Source organism: Aricia agestis, chromosome 10 (assembly GCF_905147365.1).
Source record: "Aricia agestis chromosome 10, ilAriAges1.1, whole genome shotgun sequence".
Classification (NCBI taxonomy): Eukaryota; Metazoa; Arthropoda; class Insecta; order Lepidoptera; family Lycaenidae; genus Aricia; species Aricia agestis.
Genome location: NC_056415.1, coordinates 5,963,647 through 5,985,318, shown reverse-complemented (window position 1 = coordinate 5,985,318; position 21,672 = coordinate 5,963,647). Strand labels below are relative to the sequence as shown.

The window sequence follows — 21,672 nt, the reverse complement described above, 5'->3', positions numbered from 1 at the left end:
TTGTAATGTGGGACATAGGGCCCCAAACGTGACAATAATTAAATATAATATGTACATATATAATTAAGTCATGGTGATCATGCGTCAGATAGCAACATGTTGTCTTTCTTGCCAATTAAAAATTCTTATTCACTAGATCCGGGTAAGAGTGAATTTAAATTAGCGAATTTTGATTAAAAAATACGTCACCGTTTACGAAGAATTCACTCCGTTCTTACTCCATGTATCCACACGTAAAGACACTGATATTATAAAATCAGTATAATTGTATACACAATTCCATAATTTTCCTTACACGTATATAATATTATTCCTAACGTAATTATACATAATATGGTACTATACATAATACATTGTATAAATAAATACACGTTTGAGTCATCATGCACTTCAGCTAGTCAGCTATACACATGTAGAGTACTATGTCGAATCAACTCTACCTACGGTATATTGTTCCTATTGTCTTTCGGGACAAATTTTTCAAACGCTATCTGTCATTTATATACAAAATAATAGAAAATATGCACAGAACATACAGTTTACCTAAACTATAATATTATGTTATTGGACCGTGAGATACAAAGAGCGACGAAATCTTCCATTTCTGTTTGACAATATGACTAAGATATGGGCAATCAAAGTTTTCTAGCTACTGAGTACTTCAAAAGAAAATCTTTGTCAGTTTTCATTGTCTCCAAAAAAGTATAGTCTGGCATAAAAGTGAAGAAATTAAAAAGTGGCAACATCGTAGTGTCATCCTTTTCAAATCAATCTAAGAAAAAAGGGGTTACACTACGATGTTGCCACTTTTTAATTTATGATATTGAATGTACTGTCACTTCTTGGTGGAAATTCATCTTCAATTAAATAATTATACACTTTCCTTGCGCTTATTCCACTTTATTTTAATATATTTATTACATACACAATTGTTAAATACACGACCGATTTCGAAAAACCTGATGACGATTTTTTCGAAACCGGTCGTGTATTTAACAATTTTGTAATAAATATTATATTAAAATAAAGTGGAATAAGTGCAAGGAAAGTGTATAATTATTTAATTGACTTTTTAATTTCTTCACTTATATGCCAGAGTATAGTTTAAGTATTTGATCTATTTAACAGATATTTTTAGAAGTGAACATTATTTAGGTTGAGAGAGAAAATACAACATAATGCAAAAGAGGGTCGAAATAATAATAATATTGCGACACGATGCCGTCCTGATTTTGGACAGGAGATTCACCTCTGAAACGGGACCACTGTACATTTTTTTAAATAGAAAACGTGTGCATATTCCCTACTGTCGAAAACTATTAAAACTTTCCCTTTAGCCCAGACTTTTTCTTTATCGCTTCTTTATAGAATCGCCGATCAAAATGAAATTGACATAAGCGTTCGTTAGTATGACGTTGACGTTCGTCTAATGTTAATTCCATTCATTTAGATCAGGGATTCCATAAAGAAGCGATAAAGAAAACTTCTCGGCTACAGGCTTTATCCGTAGAGTGGTGGAGCAAATATCACTAAGGGCTCCCACAAAACTGTGAATTCGCAGCATATCGCAAAAATCTGCGAAAAAAACTCGTACTAAAAATGAGCAATCGATGCGGTGCGAATTCGCAGTTTTGTGTGAGAACCCTAAAAGTCTTGTGTTCACTGCGAGGCGACCGCGCCCGCCATCCTCTGTCGGACGTCGTTAAGGGTAGAGCTGTGGAAGCCGTTGAGGAGGGTGTTCTTCTGGGAGAGCGCCGCGTCGGGCTTGGCGGAATCGTTGTTGTTGGAAACCTTCACCTTCTGTAACAATAGATGTGACTATAGAATATTTCTTCTAAGGTTCAATTCAGACCGCAACGCGACTCGTAGATACGTCACTTTTGCCGCTCCCGCCCCTCTGCTTTCGAGATTATAGTTTTAATGAGTTGCTGTAATCTCTCAAAGCAAAAATGTTGTATGCAACATGTAGTTATTTTTAGGACTTGAACTCTTTCTGAGGGATTGCACGATATTAATATCATGCAATAGATTTAGAATTGTATTCTTAAAATCAAACTCGCTAAACACAATATTTGCCGCGTCTTACACTGCATTGTATATCTATTTCAAGTTATGTATCTAAATTCAGATAATTTTCGCGTGCGCTTGTATCTTGTCTAGCAAGGAAATTAGTATATATATTATTATTTAATATGTATATACTAATTTCCTTGTCGTTGTCGACCGACCGGTATATCTTGTCAGACCCGTTCTATTCCCGAACTATTTATTCCTAATGATCTAATCTGATGTTCCTAATGATCAAATTAATAAAATTGAGGAAAATAAATATATTCATATATCAATTAAACTTCCAGCTTAGTATCCTGTCGACACGTCATGGAGAAACGTGACTATTTCAGTTAAGGCGACGCCTTGATAATTTGGCTGTAGCGATATCGATTTTTCTCAGCAATGAATTAAGCTAAGAAATTAAAGTTCATAGTCAGTATTCATCGTGTCTTTGTCTTTGAATTACCCATAGCATAATAGGATTGGTCAACTTTTTTATTAGAATAATCAATCAAAAAGACCTCTGTAAAAAAAGGGATTCCAATTTTGCCAACAGAGGAGAGTGATTTAAGCTTCCAAAATTTGTACAAAGATTGGTTCAAGCATACACTTTAATTTGCCCATAGCTTATTTGAAGTATATTTATGGCTTTTAAATTACGCGACAACTCGCTTCGTTCTTACGCCCTTTCCATTTCTTGCTGTTCCATTTCTTGTTTTCTATGAGAGGCCGAGCCGGCCGTTCATAGAAAACAAGCAATCTAAAACATATCCAACACGGTTTTTTACTTTAACGCGGGGGCGTCACCTTAATCTAATTCACATTTAAATCCAAATCCGCTTAGTTATCCTTATAGAGAGGTAATTAAAACTATTAAGCGGCTCTTTGTTTAACGTGCTAAAGATTTTCAGAAGGATGTTTCCAAAAAAGGAAAGGGGCAATGTAGGTATTCTACTGACATTCTGTAAAAAAATCTGCTGTTTTGTCGACAGCAAGTGTTTGCATATTTTATGACATTTTTTAATTGCCATTTGCTTTAAATACCCAATATTTAACGACTTGTTCCTGGTTTCTGGGGATTTTATAGGTTATTTTTTCACAAGCGCTTCTAATGAGGGTGTTTGATATTATTCTATTTGCCACCAGGTGCCGCTATGTATCCTTAGGGTATTTCGTGTCAAACTGCTGTCTTATGTCGCAATATAGCTGTCATATGTTTTTTTTTAATGAAATAGGGGGCAAACGAGCAAACGGGTCACCTGATGGAAAGCAACTTCCGTCGCCCATGGACACTCGCAGCATCAGAAGAGCTGCAGGTGCGTTGCCGGCCTTTTAAGAGGGAATAGGGTAATAGGGGAGGGTAGGGATGAGAAGGGAAGGGAATAGGGGAGGGTAGGGAAGGGAATAGGGTAGGGGATTGGGCCTCCGGTAAATACATTCACTCGGTGAAACACAGCGCAAGCGCTGTTTCACGCCGGTTTTCTGTGAGAGCGTGGTATTTCTCCGGTCGAGCCGGCCGATTCGTGCCGAAGCATGGCTCTCCCACGTAAAATACGTCTCCCACGTCACTATGTATCTATCAGATATTACGTCTATTTGACACAATATACCCTAAAGCTACATAGCGGCACCTGGTGGCAAATGAAATATCAAACATCCTCATTGGCTAACTTCAAAACATTTTCTGATCACAAAAGCTGCTGAATAGATAAACTCCTACCAAACCGAGCAAAAGTGGAACATCTTATGATGATTGGAAAACACATACCGTGGCCTTCTTCTTGTAGGCTTGCTTGTAGAAGTCGGAGAATAGGTAGTAGAAGAGTACGGCGTGCATGCCGATCCACCACACGAACGCGCGCGGGTAGTCGCATTCGATGAACAGTAGTTGGAAAGCATGGACGAATACAAGAACGAATTGGACCTGGAAAAGAGAGATACATTTTTGAGTTTGGTTGGCAAAATTTAGTAATTCATACTTCCATATTATCTAATCTAATATCTTTAAACGAGCAATTCTTGTATATATACAGGGTGTAACAAAAACAAGTGATAATGCTTTAGGGTGTGTACGTGTTCCTTGTAGAGAGTTCACTGTGAAAGTAGCAGCGCTGAAAGACCAAAAATTTTTTTCACTTTTGTATGGGGAAACTCGTGACGCTCGGGCCTTGTACACACCCTAAAGTATTATCACTAGTTTTTGTTACACACTGTATATATATATATATATATATATATATATATATATATATATATATATATATATATATATATATATATATATATATATATATATATATATATATATATATATATATATATATATATATACAGTGTGTAACAAAAACTAGTGATAATACTTTAGGGTGTGTATATATATATATATATATATATATATATATATATATATATATATATATATATATATATATATATATATATATATATATATATATATATATATATATATTTAAATCGCCGAAGACTTGTTGCGTCTTTTCAAAGTCGAACCCTATGGCGTCTACCATTTCCAATGACTTTTTAATTGTTATTCGTGCGAATATAGTTACATTGCTGTCATGTGAATTCTATTGTCGACGAGAATTTTGTTTACGTACGAAAATTAGATATTCAATTTGAAATAATTCTCGCTGGTTTTTTGCTTCCGTTCTCGATGGAAATCATGTGACACATTGTATATTTTTGTATTCGTTCCATGCATTTAATCGTTTTTCCTACATCCATTTAAATGTATGGATATATTGATACCGTATATTGTACTATATTAATTCCATGCATTCTAATAATTAAATGACTCCTTACTATATTTGAGATTATATCGGTACCGTATATTATTTTTGTATGTACGCCATAAACTGTTGAGTTTGTTGCTTCCTCCTAACCTTATATGTTATATCGATACATACATAGGTACCTATATAATAGATCCCAATAAATTCATTGCGTGATGTGGTCTCTGTCTACCCCAATGAGGGACAGGAGTGACGATATGTATGTATGAATAGAGAATCATCCCTCTTTATGAAGTCGATTAAAATGAAATACTTATTTCTATAACTTGGAGTACATAACAGACATTAAAACAAGTTATCCCTATATAACATAGATTAATTAAATTTTAAATTATAATTAAGTAAGTCCGCTAGGCTAACTAAAAAATATTAAGGATAATTATGATAGATATGATGTGGGAGCATTTTATTTATGTGAGCGTGTTTCTTCTGAACTTAAGTATGAACACAAAATAAAACAATTGTTTCGGTAGTAGGTATTTTTAAGTTTTATTGTTTAAAATCAAGTAGGTACAATAATAAACCCATAGTCATAATAATCAAAGTGTCGGACAAATCAAATACACCGAAATAGGAACATAAAAGTAATTTAAGAAATTAACAATTTTAAGAACGACCAGTTGAGAGGCTAATTTACTGTGACATTGACTATAATTAACTTGTGTATGTAAGCAATACTAGTTTTCAATCGTGGCTCTGCCCACGTGACAAGTTGATAAAATTTAACAAATTGAAATTCGTTATTAGCCGTTTAGGCGTTAAAAAAATAAAACAAAAATGCTTAGAAAAATATTAACCTGAAGAATCACATATTAGACATACCTATAAGTACAAAGTCTCAAAAAAAGGCCCTTTAGGCGTCGAAAAGAAAAATAAAAACGCTTAAAAAATTATTAACGTACCTATCAAAAATAAGATAAATCAGTCCAAAATCTCAAAAAATTACACAACTACACAAAAATTACACAACAATATATATACTTTGTTTGTAAATTTAAATTATGGTTATTATCTATAATAGTACCTATTATTTCTGTTTATTTGTTTTGTACAAAAAGAGGACGGTATTTGATTATAATACAAGTTCACAATAATAATAAATTTTTATTATTATTGTGAAGTAGTAGGTTAACGCGCGCGCGTAAACAAACACGACGCGACGTTGCGTTCTGTGCTGTGATAGTCATAGTCAATCATGGTTGTCGTGATTGATGTAGATCGTTTCGATCGTTTTTTTGTATTGTTTATTGTATCAAGTTTGATTAATTTTAAACATTGATTTGATTTGTAATCTAATTTTAATTGCCTGAAATGTAAAATCAGCGATATGCGATCAGTAGTTGGGAAAGGGTCCGGTGGCTTTAACACAGGTTATACTGTAACCTAGCTAAGCTGCCGGTTGCGATCTTAACATTCTAATATAAAAAACCATTGAAAATAAAATAATTTGCATGTTGTAATTGTCTAGATTAAGGTTTTTATGTTATCGAGCTGAATAAAAGTACATTATTATTATTATAAGTATGCCATCACAGTTACTATAAATCTTGTCAAGGGTGTCGATTTATGAATGAAGAAAGTCACCAAGTCAAGATTTTAAAAAAATCTCAGAACACTGTACAGTGTACAGCCTAGCCCATGACCCGGTAACCACTTGACGTTGAGTTTCGATGCACTTGTTTGGGCTATTTCACTTCTCATTACCGTGGCTTTCTAATAGCGAAAGAATTATTTAAATTGGTTCAGTAGTCTCGTAACTCGTAAGTTAAATAGTAATAAGCAAACGATTAAATATTTCGTCTCTACAATATTAGTAAGTATAGATATTTAAAAATACATTAGTCCCAACCCAATTCGCAGTCTAAACTCAGTCACTGATGGGCTTTTGTTTAAAATATACAATAGGTAAGTACTTATCAAAGAAAATCATATACGTAGGTATGTAGGTAGGGACATAGTAGTTAATACAATCGATCCAAAATACTTTTAGACAGGTAAGTATCTATATAAACTGTTCAACAACAAACAGGACACTCGACGTCAGGATAATGATCGTAAATTGCATATTTACAAATGCTGCACCCGAAAAATGAAGATTTATAAAGCGATTTTATGTTCTTTCGTTTCATAGGTAGAACAAAATGATTTGTAATAATATTGATATTATTCTTGGTCGTTGCACCACAATTAAAACATTTTTTTTGTATTACAAAATGGGTCGACGGCCAAGGCCATTTTATTTTGTCTTTAAAATAGTTTTTAAAATCACTTATTTTAAAAAAACGATCTACATCAATCACGACAACCATGATTGACTATGACTATCACAGCACAGAACGCAACGTCGCGTCGTGTTTGTTTACGCGCGCGCGTTAACCTACTACTTACGAAAAAATTTACTATTATTGTGAACTTGTATTATAATCAAATACCGTCCTATTTTTGTACAAAACAAATAAACAGAAATAATAGGTACTATTATAGATAATAACCATAATTTAAATTTACAAACCAAGTATAAATTAAAACCTACTAGGTACTTACCTATTCATTATTTTTAATATACTTAAGAGCCCATATGACCCTAACTTGACTACATACTTTAACCTAGATCTCAAAATCTGTAAGGTCTAGAAAACTGATTTTTTGACACAAGTAACTTCAGTTCATAAAGATTAAATGCTCAAGACGAAAACACGATTACTCAAAAAATGCTTGATAGTTTCTTTTTTACAAGAAACCTTGTTTTGGACACATTTTTGCTTGGATCTTCGAAGTTTGCTGTCTTTTCTTTAATATTTTTTAATATCTAAAAAGGTATTGATAAAACCTAAATTTGCTCAAAACACTTTTTTCATAATCATTATAGTTCGTCTTTTATTCAAATAAAACTAACTCGGCGATGATTCCGCGCCGTCCTTTTTCACCTGGCATATGAAAGACGGGCGTGAGTGTGAAGAGAGAAGGACGATGTTTGATTTTTAGAGTCAGGTGAGCTCTTAATGGGATACTTACTTACTAATGAGAGTATCCTAGCACTTCTTTTCATTGTGCCTGTTATTTTACTTCCACTGGGTGAATCTACTCAAAATGTTATTTTAGACCAAAGATTGTGTTTTTTAAAAAACCCTTAAATATTGCTCTGAATGTTTCTGGTGTTAAAAGACACCGAAATAGAATTCCCTTTCTGTAAGAGTCACGAAAAAAAATTAAATAATTTAAGAGATATTTAATATTAAGTAAAAACTGCTGTTCATGACAATGACAAAATTTGTGGAAAATGACGTGTTTACTTAGAATATTGACAATTTGTTGAGAATAATGATTATTTTAAAAATCTTATCCATATTCGTGCTGATTATATTATTATTATTATTATTATTATAAACGCCTCCGTTGTCCAGTGGTCTAGAGCGTGACTCTTGACTCAGAGGTTTGATTCCCGCGTTGGAAACATATTGTTAATTGTTATTTCCAAGTTTAGTAAGGACTTAGGACATTGCAAGCTGATCACCTGATTGACACTCAGAACAGGAAAATAAGGTCTGACAAGTAAGATGATCCATGCGTCGGATCACGGATGGGCATGTAAAAGTCGGTCCTGCGCATCTCTCGCCAGTCGTGCCGGTCGTCCGTCCCACTGGGTTATGAGAGTTAAAAGGAATAGAGAGTGCTCATGTGTACTGCGCACACACTTGGGCACTATAAAATTACTCCTGCGTAACTGGCCTGGTTTCAATGAAACCAGCCACCGTCACCGAAACCGGTGTGGGGGTTATTATTATTATAAGTAAAAAATAGGATTTTCAATAAAACTTGTATGTTAGTAAAAGTGTTGATTTATTATAAAAATGTATTTCCTAAAATATAGCTAATGCCAAAATCTGCCTTTAAAAAAATATATTCTACCTTTTCGAGTCACCTGCAATAAAAAATGTACACCTGTTAATTAATAATAATTCTGATACCTATTTATTATTTCTCAAATAATATTTTATTATCAAACGTTCCGCGCGGCTTCGCTCGCGTAAATTAGATATTTCACAGACAAATTAGGGCACAAAAAATAGCCTATGATCCTTCACGTGGTCAATTTTTTAATTCTTATCAGTTATCTGTACCAAATAACAGAAAAATTGCTCCAGTAGCTCGTGAGATAAGCCCCTTCAAATAATTTCCCCCGTTTTTTCCATTGTTTCCTCTATTTCTTAGCTCCTATTAGTCTTAGCGTAAAAAAATATAGCCTATGGCCTTCCCCGATAAATGGGCTATCTAACACTGAAAGAATCTTTCAAATCGGACCAGTAGTTCCTGAGATTAGTGTGTTCAAATAAGCCCTCTTTCAAATAATTTCCCCCCGCTTTTTCTACATTTTCCTCTATTTCTTCGCTCCTATTATTCTTGGCGTGATAAAATATTCCTTATAGCTTTTCTCGATAAATGGGCTATCTAACACTGAAAGAATTTTTCAAATCGGACCAGTAATTCCTGAGATAAGCGCGTTCAAATAAGCCCTTTCAAGTAATTTCCCTCCGTTTTTTCCACATTTTCCTCTATTTCTTCGCTCCTATTATTTTTAGCGTAATAAAATATTGCTTATAGCCTTCCTCGATAAATGGGCTATCTAACACTGAAAGAATTTTTCAAATCGGACTAGTAGTTCCTGAGATTAATGCGTTCAAACAAACAAACAACCTCTCCTGCTTTATAATATTGAAGTGTAGATAACATTTTTACTACTTTTCTTACTATTCTACTACTATTTTTCGAAAATGTGTCAAATAACTACCTAATTGTAATATCGACATTGCATCGATTCGATATATTTGTCCCTGTTTTCCTGAAATACAGTTACAGATTTGATCATTATTCTGAATGATCGTCATTATGTTTTTAGGGCTATTCAGGAAAAAGACGTTCAGGAAAATGAGGAATTCACTAAATTCGTTTATAATTAAGTATTGATATAAAGAAAACTAAGAAAATTATTAAGAACTTAGAAATGTTGCGGGCCTTTATAACTTGGTATAAAAAAAGTAGTGAAAAACAGACAAATGTTGGCACACATCGAGAAATGTAAATGACGTCTTATTTGGAAATTTTTGTAGAACGTATTTCAAAGACTCACTGCATAAAACGAAGTGAAGTGTGATGTGTGACGAAATAAAGTGAACCAGCAGATTTTATCGCAAAATAGGTTTCAACTCGTCACGTTGAGTATATCGGCAAGGCATTCAAAACAAACAATGCGCAGGACAATGACGCGAATTTTATGAACATTTTAAAAATATAATTTTTAGTTATTTAATGTAAGTTGATGTGTTATTTGTTGGTATCGGATAGTTTATTAGTTCTTTATCTTCAAATTAACATTAAATTTTTAATCCTTTCTAGCTCATTTTTTTATAAATAATAAATTGTAAGCGGCAGTAACAAAACGACACGCAAAAATTTCATAATTTGGTACTTTTTTTTATAATAACTTTTAAAATATTAACTCTACTTTCAAATAGTTTTAGTAGCATTTTTGTAAGTTAATTAGACATTGAAATGTGTAATGTTACATCAAATTTACGAAGGTGTTTTGAACCCAACTACGAAGACATGAATTTAGTCTCTCTCAAATATTCGCCCCGCTACACAATATTTATACCACAAGCGTCATTACGTCCGCGCTGGCCGGCAAAAAATATAAACAAATACATGCCCTTGCATGTCGCGTGCGAACTCCGCCCCCTCGCCTCTGTCACCCCCGCGTCTCCTCTGGGACGATGTCGTTTTGTGGGACGTAATTAAATCACACATTAGAATTGATAAAAACTTTTATTATATACAGGAATCCACATTATCGGCGTGTTATACGTAAACAAAGTATCGAATATACGCCACTGATATACGGCGCACAGTAGCGACCTCCAAAATTCGCGCGCCAAATAGCGGAACTAAGAAATACGCCGAAAAGCACTCCGGTGACAAAACAACGTCCATGCCAATATTTCACCCAGCCATTGTACTAACCTTAACACTACTTCTGGCTGAATTTGAGAGATGGTCAATCTTGCGTCCGTATACAGGATGCAACAAGTCAGTCGGACGCAATATCATCGGTAAAAACCGCCATGTAGGACGTAATATCAACTCCGGGGTGGAAATATATATATATAGATATATATATATATATATATATATATATATATATATATATATATCGGCTCCAACGATTTTCATGAAATTTAGTATATACGGGGTTTCGGGGGCGATAAATCGATCTAGCTAGGAATCATTTTTATAAAATGTCATTTTATTCGTGTTTTATCGAATACCGAGCAAAGCTCGGTCAAATAGCTAGTATTATTATAAATGCGAAAGTGTGTCTATCTGTCTCTCTGTTACCTCTTCACGAAACCGCTGAACCGATTTTGCTGGGTGTGGGGAGACTGAGTCCCGGGAAAGGACGCACGATATACTCTTTATCCCGGGAAAAATGTACGGTTTCCGCGCGATAAACGAATTTTGGCGCAACGGCAATCTATATATTATATGCGAAAGTTTTATTGCGAAATAATTTATAGTCACATGCATTGTAAAGAAAATGAATGATAAAAAATAGCAATGTTGTTATTGCGTAGATAGCAATCAATTCAGTAGATAGTCTCATTACTATCACTATAAATTATTATTAAAAGAAAAAAAAAATTAATCGATATTGACAATATTTTGTAACAAAACTTTCTTATTCACGTACAATGCTAGACTACGAATAATAAAAACTAAGGAAAAGTAACTCCGTCAAAAAACATGCTCCACTATACTTGTCAAAAAAGTGTACCTTAGGTACACATTTCAATACATTTGCAATATTTAGGTGGCCTTGAGTGGTATCAGGCTGACGTTACATGATAGATCAAAAGGAACCATATTTAAAACGGTAATAGTATGGGAGTTACGTTGCCTTAGTTTTTATTATGCGTAGGCTACAGATAAGACTTTGCTATTCTAAACGTAAATAATGAATCTCCTAGTATACAAAGTATCTCCTAGTACACAAAGTAATAAAAAATACAGAATCACAACATAATATCTCATTATTACGGTCTGAGTCTGACGCAACTGCATTGATCTTGAGAACAATAATTTTTCGCTCGGTCTGTTTACGAGGAAATTAAATTACATTCGTTATGAATTAATTAATATGCCCTTTAACGATTATTACTTAGTACTTATTTGTAACATGATTGTAAAGTCGACCGTTATAATGAAGAATCAGGAAATAATTCATTCACTAGTAGAGACTAGATTCTAGAACATCGGTTCATCAGTTAAAGATACGGGCTAGCAATATTAAAGCTAGTTTCAATAGGCAGGCATTAAGTAGTAATTTCTAATCTTATGCATCTTCTTCTTAATAATTAAAAAAGTCATTATACATTAGATAACACAAAACCTTTTTAGAGCTGTTCTAAATTCAAATGTCGTGAATGACTAAATTTTTTTCGTGGCGTCCGGTGAACTAACTTTACTATTAGCGTTTTCGGCATCTGAAACTACCCCGGGGCAGGGCAGGCGGAGCAAGCCGTATGGATACGGAAATAGCCAAACAAAACCGATGATCCACTAGTTGGTACTACTAATTATATTCTGTGGTACTAGTGCAATACGCAGTTTATGTTCTTAATTTAAACTTCGGAAATTTCTATATATAAATATACGAATGGGTCTCTTACCATCTGCAGCACAGTGATGTATTTCTTCCACCACAGGAACTTCTGCACCTTAGGACCCAGGGCCGCCAGGAGGTAGTAGCTGTACATCACGATGTGTACAAACGTGTTCAGCATCCCGAAGAAGGTTGAATGACCACCTGTGGGCGAAGCCCTTATTAGAACCAGTTTTTTTTTATTAGTCGCTAAATTGTCTAACGGAAAATTTATGCAAATGCCAAAATTGTCGTCAACTTCGGAGGCAGTTTTACCTGAAATAAGTTGGCAGTATTTAAAAGAAGATACGTCTTGATATTGCTCAAAAGAATATCCCGCGGGATTCGGGAAACATACTGTTTTTATGTGATTAAATCATATAATCATTTATCTTGACTTGTTGTTATTAACCCCCGACAAAAAAGAGGGGTGTTATAAGTTTGACGTGTCTGTCTGTCTGTCTGTCTGTCTGTCTGTCTGTCTGTATGTGTGTCTGTCCCTGGCATCGTAGCAGCCAAACGGGACACGGGTGGACTGATTTTGATCTAGTTCTTTTTTGTTTGAAAGCTGACATGATCGAGAGTGTTCTTAGCTGTATGTCAGCTAGCAGCAGCAGTCCAGCACTGAGCAGGTTTATGATGATGAATTATAATTCATCATCATAAACCTGCTCAGTGCTGGACAATCAGGGTTTATCTGGTTCATGAAAGGCCATAATTGTTGTCAAGGTGTGTCGGGAGACCGCTAATATAGATGTTTGATTTCACATAACATTATAGTAATTTAAGGATCAATTCACAGCGAACTGAATCGAGATAATCAGCGACTTGGCGGTTATAGGTTGTAGTTTACTTGGCCCCGACACACCTTGACAACAATTATGGACTATAATATTACTTTACACAAGTTAGGAATTATTTGAACTTGGCAGTAAATATTATTTCGTTACTTTTTAAAGTTGTTTGGCGGGGGGTTTTTAAATTTCTTAATGTCTGTGTCTTTCATCTTAATGAGTTCAGAAACATCAAAGTATACTCGACGCATACAACCTATTTCTAAGTAACTAACCAGTAACTCTTTATTTGTTTGAAGATTTACTTGATATGAACAGTCAACTTAAAAATAAAGCTATAAGTATCATTATTACCAAACATTATTCATCTAATAACTGACAGATTATTAACATTTTCATATTATCAAAATCCATTTTAGTCATTTCCTCAACATTTTGGAGCGTACAAAAAACATTGTAATAGACAATAATAAAAAATAGGAGATTAATATTAATAAACTAATTAATATTAATATTCCGGTTCGGTAGACACATCGGTTAAGCATAGAATTAATTGAATGGTCGATTACCATAAGCTCAACACTGATTTATTTGACGTCGGAACAGACGGTGGAAAATACCGAATTCAAACAAAAACATCGCCTTTGTTACGAGTATGAACACGGCATATTAAAGGAGAAAGAAAAATTATAGAAGGCTTTTGGTATGGATTGAGAAATATAGGGGACAATAAACTTATATACAATGCAGATTTCTTAGTTCGACTGAAACGAGTAGTATGCTTCGTGTGGGTGTTGAGGAAGCTAAGGAAATGACATTTTTATAAAGATTACAAAGTTGAAAAATTATATACTTAGTATAAACTTTAATAATGAATGAATATGTTACATAATATTATATTATCATTACATGATAAAAATAAGTTCAAAGAAAACTTCCTTGCCGCATTAAAATTTGTCTTTTCCTAATTTGTCTCATCCTCCACGGTGATTAAAAATCAAAAATATCTTAAAGTAGTTATTATACCTAAGAATTATATATTTTATTACATACCTATATATTATAGTGTAATTAAAAAACAAGCTGCAGTATTATAAAATAGTATTTCGTATCTAATATTAGCGCAAAGATAAAAGAACTTAAAAGAAGGACGTATGGTGAATAATGTCATATTAAACGAAAAACCTACGAATAATAAACCATAACCATCAATAATATAATATATTTGTTTTGAGTATATATAATTTATTTATTTTATATATTTATACTTTATTTGCTTTTTAGTTAGTCGTGGCCCGTGGGTGGCTACTGCATGGTCATTGCATAATAGGGCCTTAGCGGCCTTATGACCAAACCACAAACTAATTTCTTGATTAGCCAAAATTTCTGCGATTCAAGGCAAAGACGACGACCTCTGTGGCTCAGTTGGTGGGCTGTTGGTAGCTTAAGCTCGGGGTCGCGGGTTCGAATCCCGCCAACGGAACAATAGTTTTCAAAGTTCCTGGGTCATGGATGTGTATTAAATATGTGTATTATATAATAAAAATCCATACTAATATTATAAATGCGAAAGTATCTCTGTCTGTCTGTCTGTCTGTCTGTCTGTCTCGCTTTCACGCCAAAACTACTGAACCGATTGCAATGAAATTTTGTACACAGTTATTCTAGAGTCTGAGAAAGGACATAGGCTACATTTTGATGTGGGAAAATATCTTATTTCCATGAAAATATCGATGAAAATGAATCGGCCCTAAGATGGGGTACCACTTACCAGGGTTTTAAAAAGTTTTTAAATTTGACACAAATTTTGTTAACACCGCGCGCTATAAACTAAAGTCCACGCAGACGAAGTCGCGGGCAACAGCTAGTCTTAAATATATGTATAGTATAAAAGTATTATATATATTATTTTCGTTGTCTGGTACCCGTAACACAAGTCCTTCAGGTACTTACCACGGGGACAGACTGATGTGGTGTGAAGCGTCCATAGATGTTATTATGAAAGTAGTTCTAATAAAATTCCAAAATCTTTGCCTACCAGTTAATTCTTGCCAATAAGCCCTATAGCCTATAGGGCATAATAGATTGGGATTTTTTACGTCAAAAGACAAAGGTAAAGATTCAAAATGAGAAGACAAATTGATAAATACGTCTTTGAAACGTGAGATATCATCACACCATTGAAAACACCACCAATGGTACCAAACCCTTCTAGGCATTATTAGTCTTACTCACGGCTAACTAGAAGTTTCTTAAAGAACTGTTTACACAGATCGAGAACGTAAAAAAATGCGCGAATAAAAAAGTCAATAGTAAAATGATTATGGAGTAAAAAATTATTTGTTTACTCAAAATGTATGGAAGCGGTCAGTCAACTGAGTTGTCGAGACTTTGATCCGTTCGGAGTTATTTTGCCTTGGTGTTTTATAAATATGATCCTTATGTAGTCGGCATAAAGGTCACTTCAGAGATAATCTCTAAGCGGAACGTAGATATCGCGAATGTTCTACAATCATAATACGCGCTATGAAAATTGTTTACATTCGTTGTTTGACCGTAAGCGTTAGGGATGCCACTTTTCCGGATGATGCTACATAAATCTTTAATGATATATGTTTCACACGAGTATCTCATTGATTTATAGTTTATAGTAATAAAAAAGTTTAAGTATGTATTGCAAGTCCAATATAATAGTCATCATACAGGACAATAAAAATATTAAGTACTGTAATATAAATTTTTTTCTCTTTGTATTTCCACAGTGAACGCTTATACACTTTAAATATTATCACCTAGCACATTTTTTATCTCGATTTAATAAGGTTTCATATTTTAATGTGCTTTCAAAATAAGCGTCTACTCATTTTTGACAAGCTATACCTAGTTAAGATTCTGAATTAACAAATATACTTACTACTGTTTATCATCTACTCTATTCATAATTAGCGTGTAAAAGCTGGTCCTTAATACTTTGATCTAGTTACTAAAAATGACAACCCTAAGTTTTTATGACGAGACGTACATGATTGAGGAAATAATAATTAAACCAGCTTTTTTGCATAAAGTTTGTTTATATTTGGTCAGAAGTGGACTATGGCCGCGTACGGTTCATATTTACAAACCGAACGGGTTTATGAGCGCATCTTTAACTTATGTAACAGTGGAATTTTTGCACTCGTTAGCTCATTCAACATTTGCAAGTTCTCGTGTATTCATAATATTTTAAATAATTGTAACATCTATACAATATAATATAATATAATCCGATCATAAAATTAACTCGTTTTATATTATAATTCATTTGAATAAAGCGTGTAAGTGTAAGTACTCACATACGGTTTTGCTCTATCGAGGAATAATGTAGAGTAAAAACCACGGCTCGGGCTTTCGTACACGTCATATTCAGCATTACTCGATAGTTTTACTCCTGTTCGTAGGCAATTACGAGTAGCTACGACTACGAATAATAAAAACTAAGGAAAAGACTGTGTCAAATTTGTCAAGCCGGCTCGATTCGAGCCTTCAAACTGGCTCGATGCGAGCCTTCGAGCTGTGAGTTTTGCGGTCCACACGGTGGTTTTTGCTCGATTTCGAGTAAAATTACTATCGAGCAAAACCGTATGTGACTTTTTAGCATTACATGTTGTTGTCATGTCAATCTATATATTTTTCCCTTGATCACGACATCACGCGTAAGCGGCTGGACCGATTTGCTGAAATTTGGTACAGAGATAGTTTGAGTCCCGAAAAAGAACACAGGATACATCAAAATAGATAAAGTTTATTGTCCCGGAAAAATGTACGGTTCCCGCACAATAAACTTTATCTATTTTGATGAAATTTAGTATGAAGATACTTTGAGTCTCGGGAAAGGACAATGGATACTTTTTGTCCCGGAAAATGTACCGTACATTTTTAGGGATATAGAGATAGCTAGACTTCTAAAATTTTCATAGAATCTATTGCCGCTATTGCTTCATCAGGTATTGCAGCTACGTCGTTGAATGGCGGTCGAACTCATTCCACACTCAAGTTGCCGTTGAACTTGTAAATAAATGAAACACCAACTTGCAACTTTTCAAAATTCAAAGAATGACAAATATCAAGGAATTAAAACTTTTTTTACCTATTTATTTAACTTAATTCAATATAATAATAGCTTCTTATTATCATAATAGAACTTTTTTTTTTTAGAAATTTAAAAAATAATAATTTTTAAATATCAACAAATCTTTCGTTACTTTTTTTCTACAAATATTTTAAAACTACTATAAATCGCTGCACGCAAAGCAATTCAAATAGTCCGCCGCGAGTATGGAAACTTGACATTATGCGTAAACGCTCTTAAGGCGCTCCCCCTACGGAGATGCCGTAATTTAGCGTTTTTAGAGTATTATTAACTCATAATTTTAAAGCTACAAAATTATAATAAAAATACAGCAATAACCTTCAGAATATGAACATTCCTTTCTCTGTTATTAATTTCCTATTTTTAACCGACTTCAAAAAAAGGAGGTTATCAATTCGACGCGTATGTATGTAATATTTCTAGAACTGTCCAGTTTTTGTATATGATAAAGCAGCTTCTGAACAAATGTGCCAAGTTTCGCTAGCGTATGTTTGTATGTATGTATGTATGTATGTATGTATGTGTACGGTGTTGCCGTGCGAGAATTTACTCGAGAACGGCTTCTGTACTGGGTGGTCGAAAGAAAACACTTCGTCACTATTGTACTATTAGCGGGGGTCGAGGTAGACGCGATTTCCGGCCAGCCTTTCTTCTATTTCCGATGTAGCGATGACCCAATAATTCCCCAATATTTTCCCAATTCTTCTTGTCTTGCTGTTTCTTCTAGGTAGGCTGGCTCGGAGCGGTCTGGTTGGCGGCCGGCCCGGCCCTTTATTTATACTAGGTTTAAAACAATGGGCCTGACCTGCGGTCCCGTTATCGGTCCCGTTATCACCTCGCCCCCGCCAAACTTTCTTTATTGTTTCTAAATATTTACACTATTTCGTACAGACTTAATATGCTATGTTACTAATTCTAAACACTATTTTACTTACCTATTTCTATTACAATATCGAACATAAACTATTAAAAACTACGGAAAATCGGTAAAACAAAGTGACTAATCTAGCTATCTCTATCTATTACATGCTACTTTGTATATGTCTATCTAACACGAAATTTACAATGAACGATATAATTATACTATTTTTACTATTAAAGCTATTTAAATTTGACAGAACTAGAGATAAAATACAAATTAAACAAATTAACTATTAAATGTAAGTATTACACGACTATTAAACTATTTGGTTTTGGGAATAAGAGACACAATACGAGATCATTTATTTCCGTCTCACTCTTACATGAAACCTATAACTATGAATTAAATTAAAGTATTTTAAACCTATTACTATTATGAACAAACTAAACTATAAATGTTCTTGTATATAACTAAACTATAAAATCTATATTTTCGTCGTCTCGTACAATTCTCCCGCCGTGCAGCGACGTAGCCTCGACGCTGCAGATCCGATGTGCTGGGAGAGACGACGCACTATGTCGACAGGATCACCAGCCGCTTCGTCGGTCGCCGAAGTACTCCTCCTTTGGTCCTCACGTCCACCACTCGAACCGCGCCATCTTGTCCCGGGTATGTGGCGATGACTATCCCCCGGGGCCAGGTATTCCTCGGGAGGTTGCTGTCCACTATCAGCACGACGTCGCCCTCCTTGATGGTCCTCCCGCTTCCGCGAGGCTCCCGCCGGTGTTGGAGTTCCGGCAGGTACTCTCGGACCCAGCGCGCCCAGAACATGTCTGCCAGGCGCTGCGAGGCCCGCCAGTTGGAGCGGGTGATGAGGTCGGCGTCGTCGAACTTGCCGGGCGTTGGTACCCGCGCTGACCCACCCAGGAGGAAGTGGTTGGGCGTGAGGGCTTCGTCGTCTTCGGGCTGGACTGACACGTGCGTGAGGGGGCGGCTGTTCACTGTGTATTCCGCCTCCGCGAGCAGGGTGCTGAGGACCTCTTCGGATGGATGGCGCTCGTGCAGCACGGCGGAGAGCGCTATCTTTACGGACTTTACGAGGCGCTCCCACGCTCCTCCCATGAACGGAGCGCCGGGAGGGATGAATCTCCACTTGATGGCCCGAACGTCGGCTTCCTGGCTCATCGCTTCTATGGCGGCGCGTCGTAATTCCGCGTCCGCCCCGTGGAAGTTGGTGCCGTTGTCCGAGAATATTACGGTCGGACACCCGCGGCGTGCGATGAGCCTTCGAAGAGCCAGTATCGCGGAGTCGGTCGATAGGGACGCCGCCAGCTCTAGGTGCACGGCCCTTGTAGTGAGGCACGTGAACAGGGCGACGTACCTCTTATGGTGCTGCTTCCCCACTGTGACGCTGACTGGGCCGAAGTAGTCCACGCCGGTGTTGGTGAACGGCCTCTGGTGATGGGCCAAGCGGGAGGGTGGATGGTCTCCCGTGGCCGGCGATGGAGGGGCCTCCCGCCGTATTCGGCAGGGCAGGCAGCCCTTAACGATGGAGCGCACAGAGGGGCGCAGCCGGAGTACCCAGTAGTGCTGTCTGCACTCGTTCACCGTGGTCTCGACCCCGGCGTGCTGCAGGCGACGATGCGTGTGTTCTATCCAGAGCCGCACCGCCGGGTGGTCGCCGTCTATTATAGCTGGAGACTTCTGATTTTCTGTTACCCCGTCGACCGCGTTGATTCGGCTTCTTATTCGAAGTATGCCGTCTTCTACTCGAACGGACAGTTGTCGAAGGCGGCTATTGTTCGGCACGGGCTTTCCACTGTTTAACAGTTTTATTTCTTCTTCGAATGTTTCTTGTTGGATTGAGCGAACTATTAATTTTTCGGCCTCCCAGATTAAATCGGCCTCTATGGGGACGAATTTTCGCTTTTCCGTTTCGATCCGTGTTTTCTGTTTTGAGTTTTGCGTCGTTTTCTTCTGTTTTCTCCAGTCGGGATCACTATTATTTTTCTTCTTGCCTCTTCTATAATTCACTATCTCTTTTTTGGGCTTCATTTTCTTCACGAACTGTAGTACCCGGGCTGTGGCACGTAGGTACTTTTCCCAACTGGAGAAACGTGTGGCGTCCGGTATCACTTGGCTGATTGACGGCGGCTTTGATGTGACGTGATGAGTCCTCTCCTCGCCCGTTTCCTTCTCTTCTATGATGCGTTCCGCCGGCCATGTAGAGCTGTTCTCGTACAGGAATTCAGGACCTCTGTACCACCGATGCTCTGTACCGAAGTCAGGCGGGGCGCTCCTCGTTGCGTCGTCGGCTACGTTGAGCTTCGAGGGCAGCCACCTCCATTCGTTTAAGGTGGTCAGGTCTTCTATGGCCGCGATACGATGGGCGACGTAGGGCTTGTAGCTTCGGGATCCGTTCTTGAGCCAGGCCAGGACGGTCTTGCTATCTGTCCAGAAGAAGCGGGCGTCCGGCTTCCTCTCGTGTTCATCTGTGACCGTCTGTGCCATCCTTGCTCCTAGGACGGCTCCCTGAAGCTCCAGGCGAGGGATCGATGTTACCCTGACGGGTGCCACACGTGCTTTGGCCGTGACGAGAGAGACACGTACACGGCCGTCTTCTGTCTCCGATCTCCAGTACAGCGCGCTGGCGTATGCTGTGCTGCTGGCGTCCACGAAGATGTGGAGCTGGAGTGACGAAGCTTCACTATATGCTGCGTAGGCCCTTGGTATTTTGATCGCCTTCAACCTCTGTAGTAGGTCTAGCCATTCCGTCCACTGCTCGGCTAGATCGTCGTCGACTCGAACGTCCCAGTCTATGCCTCTGCGCCAGACCTCTTGTATGAGCCTCTTGGCTTGGATGGTGACTGGAGAGGCCAGGCCCAGAGGGTCGTATACCGACATCACTATTTTGAGGATTTCCCTCTTCGTGGGCGCGTTCTTTTGCAGCAGGTGTGGAGGAATTCGCTCGAAGTTAAGGTTGAAGGCGAGCTCGTCCCGTTGCGGCTCCCATACGAGTCCCAAGACCTTTTCTGTCTTCGTGCCGTCGTCCAGCGCGACTTGAGCCTTCTCGGCTTGTTCTTTGTCGAGGCTTCGTGTGACGTTCTGTGAGTTGGAGACCCAGCCGCGAAGGTGGAAGTTGCCCTTCCGATGTACGTCTTGGACCTGCTTCGAGATCGCTATAGCTTCCTCTTCTGTTTGGAAGCTGTGCAGGTAGTCGTCCATGTAGTGGGCCTGGACTATGGCCGCGGCTGCTGCTGGGTACTCCTTCTCGTGTTGTCGAGCGTTTAGATCTTTCACGAAGATCGCCGTCGCTGGAGAGCTGG

The 21,672-nt window shown here is 37.0% G+C and overlaps 1 protein-coding gene across 1 annotated transcript in view; it reads right to left on the bottom strand.

Annotated features, from left to right (window-relative positions):
* Nucleotides 1-1,453: 1,453 nt before the first annotated feature.
* The window catches only part of LOC121730968 (elongation of very long chain fatty acids protein-like), a 75,317-nt gene continuing 55,098 nt past the window's right edge, over nt 1,454-21,672 (bottom strand). Inside the window, exons 7-9 of the mRNA XM_042120219.1 lie at nt 12,590-12,726; nt 3,821-3,976; nt 1,454-1,800 (exon numbers count right to left, since the gene is read on the bottom strand). Of these exons, the coding sequence (XP_041976153.1) occupies nt 1,660-1,800; nt 3,821-3,976; nt 12,590-12,726 (434 nt within the window). The 3' untranslated portion in view covers nt 1,454-1,659. The remainder of the gene's footprint in view (nt 1,801-3,820; nt 3,977-12,589; nt 12,727-21,672) is intronic.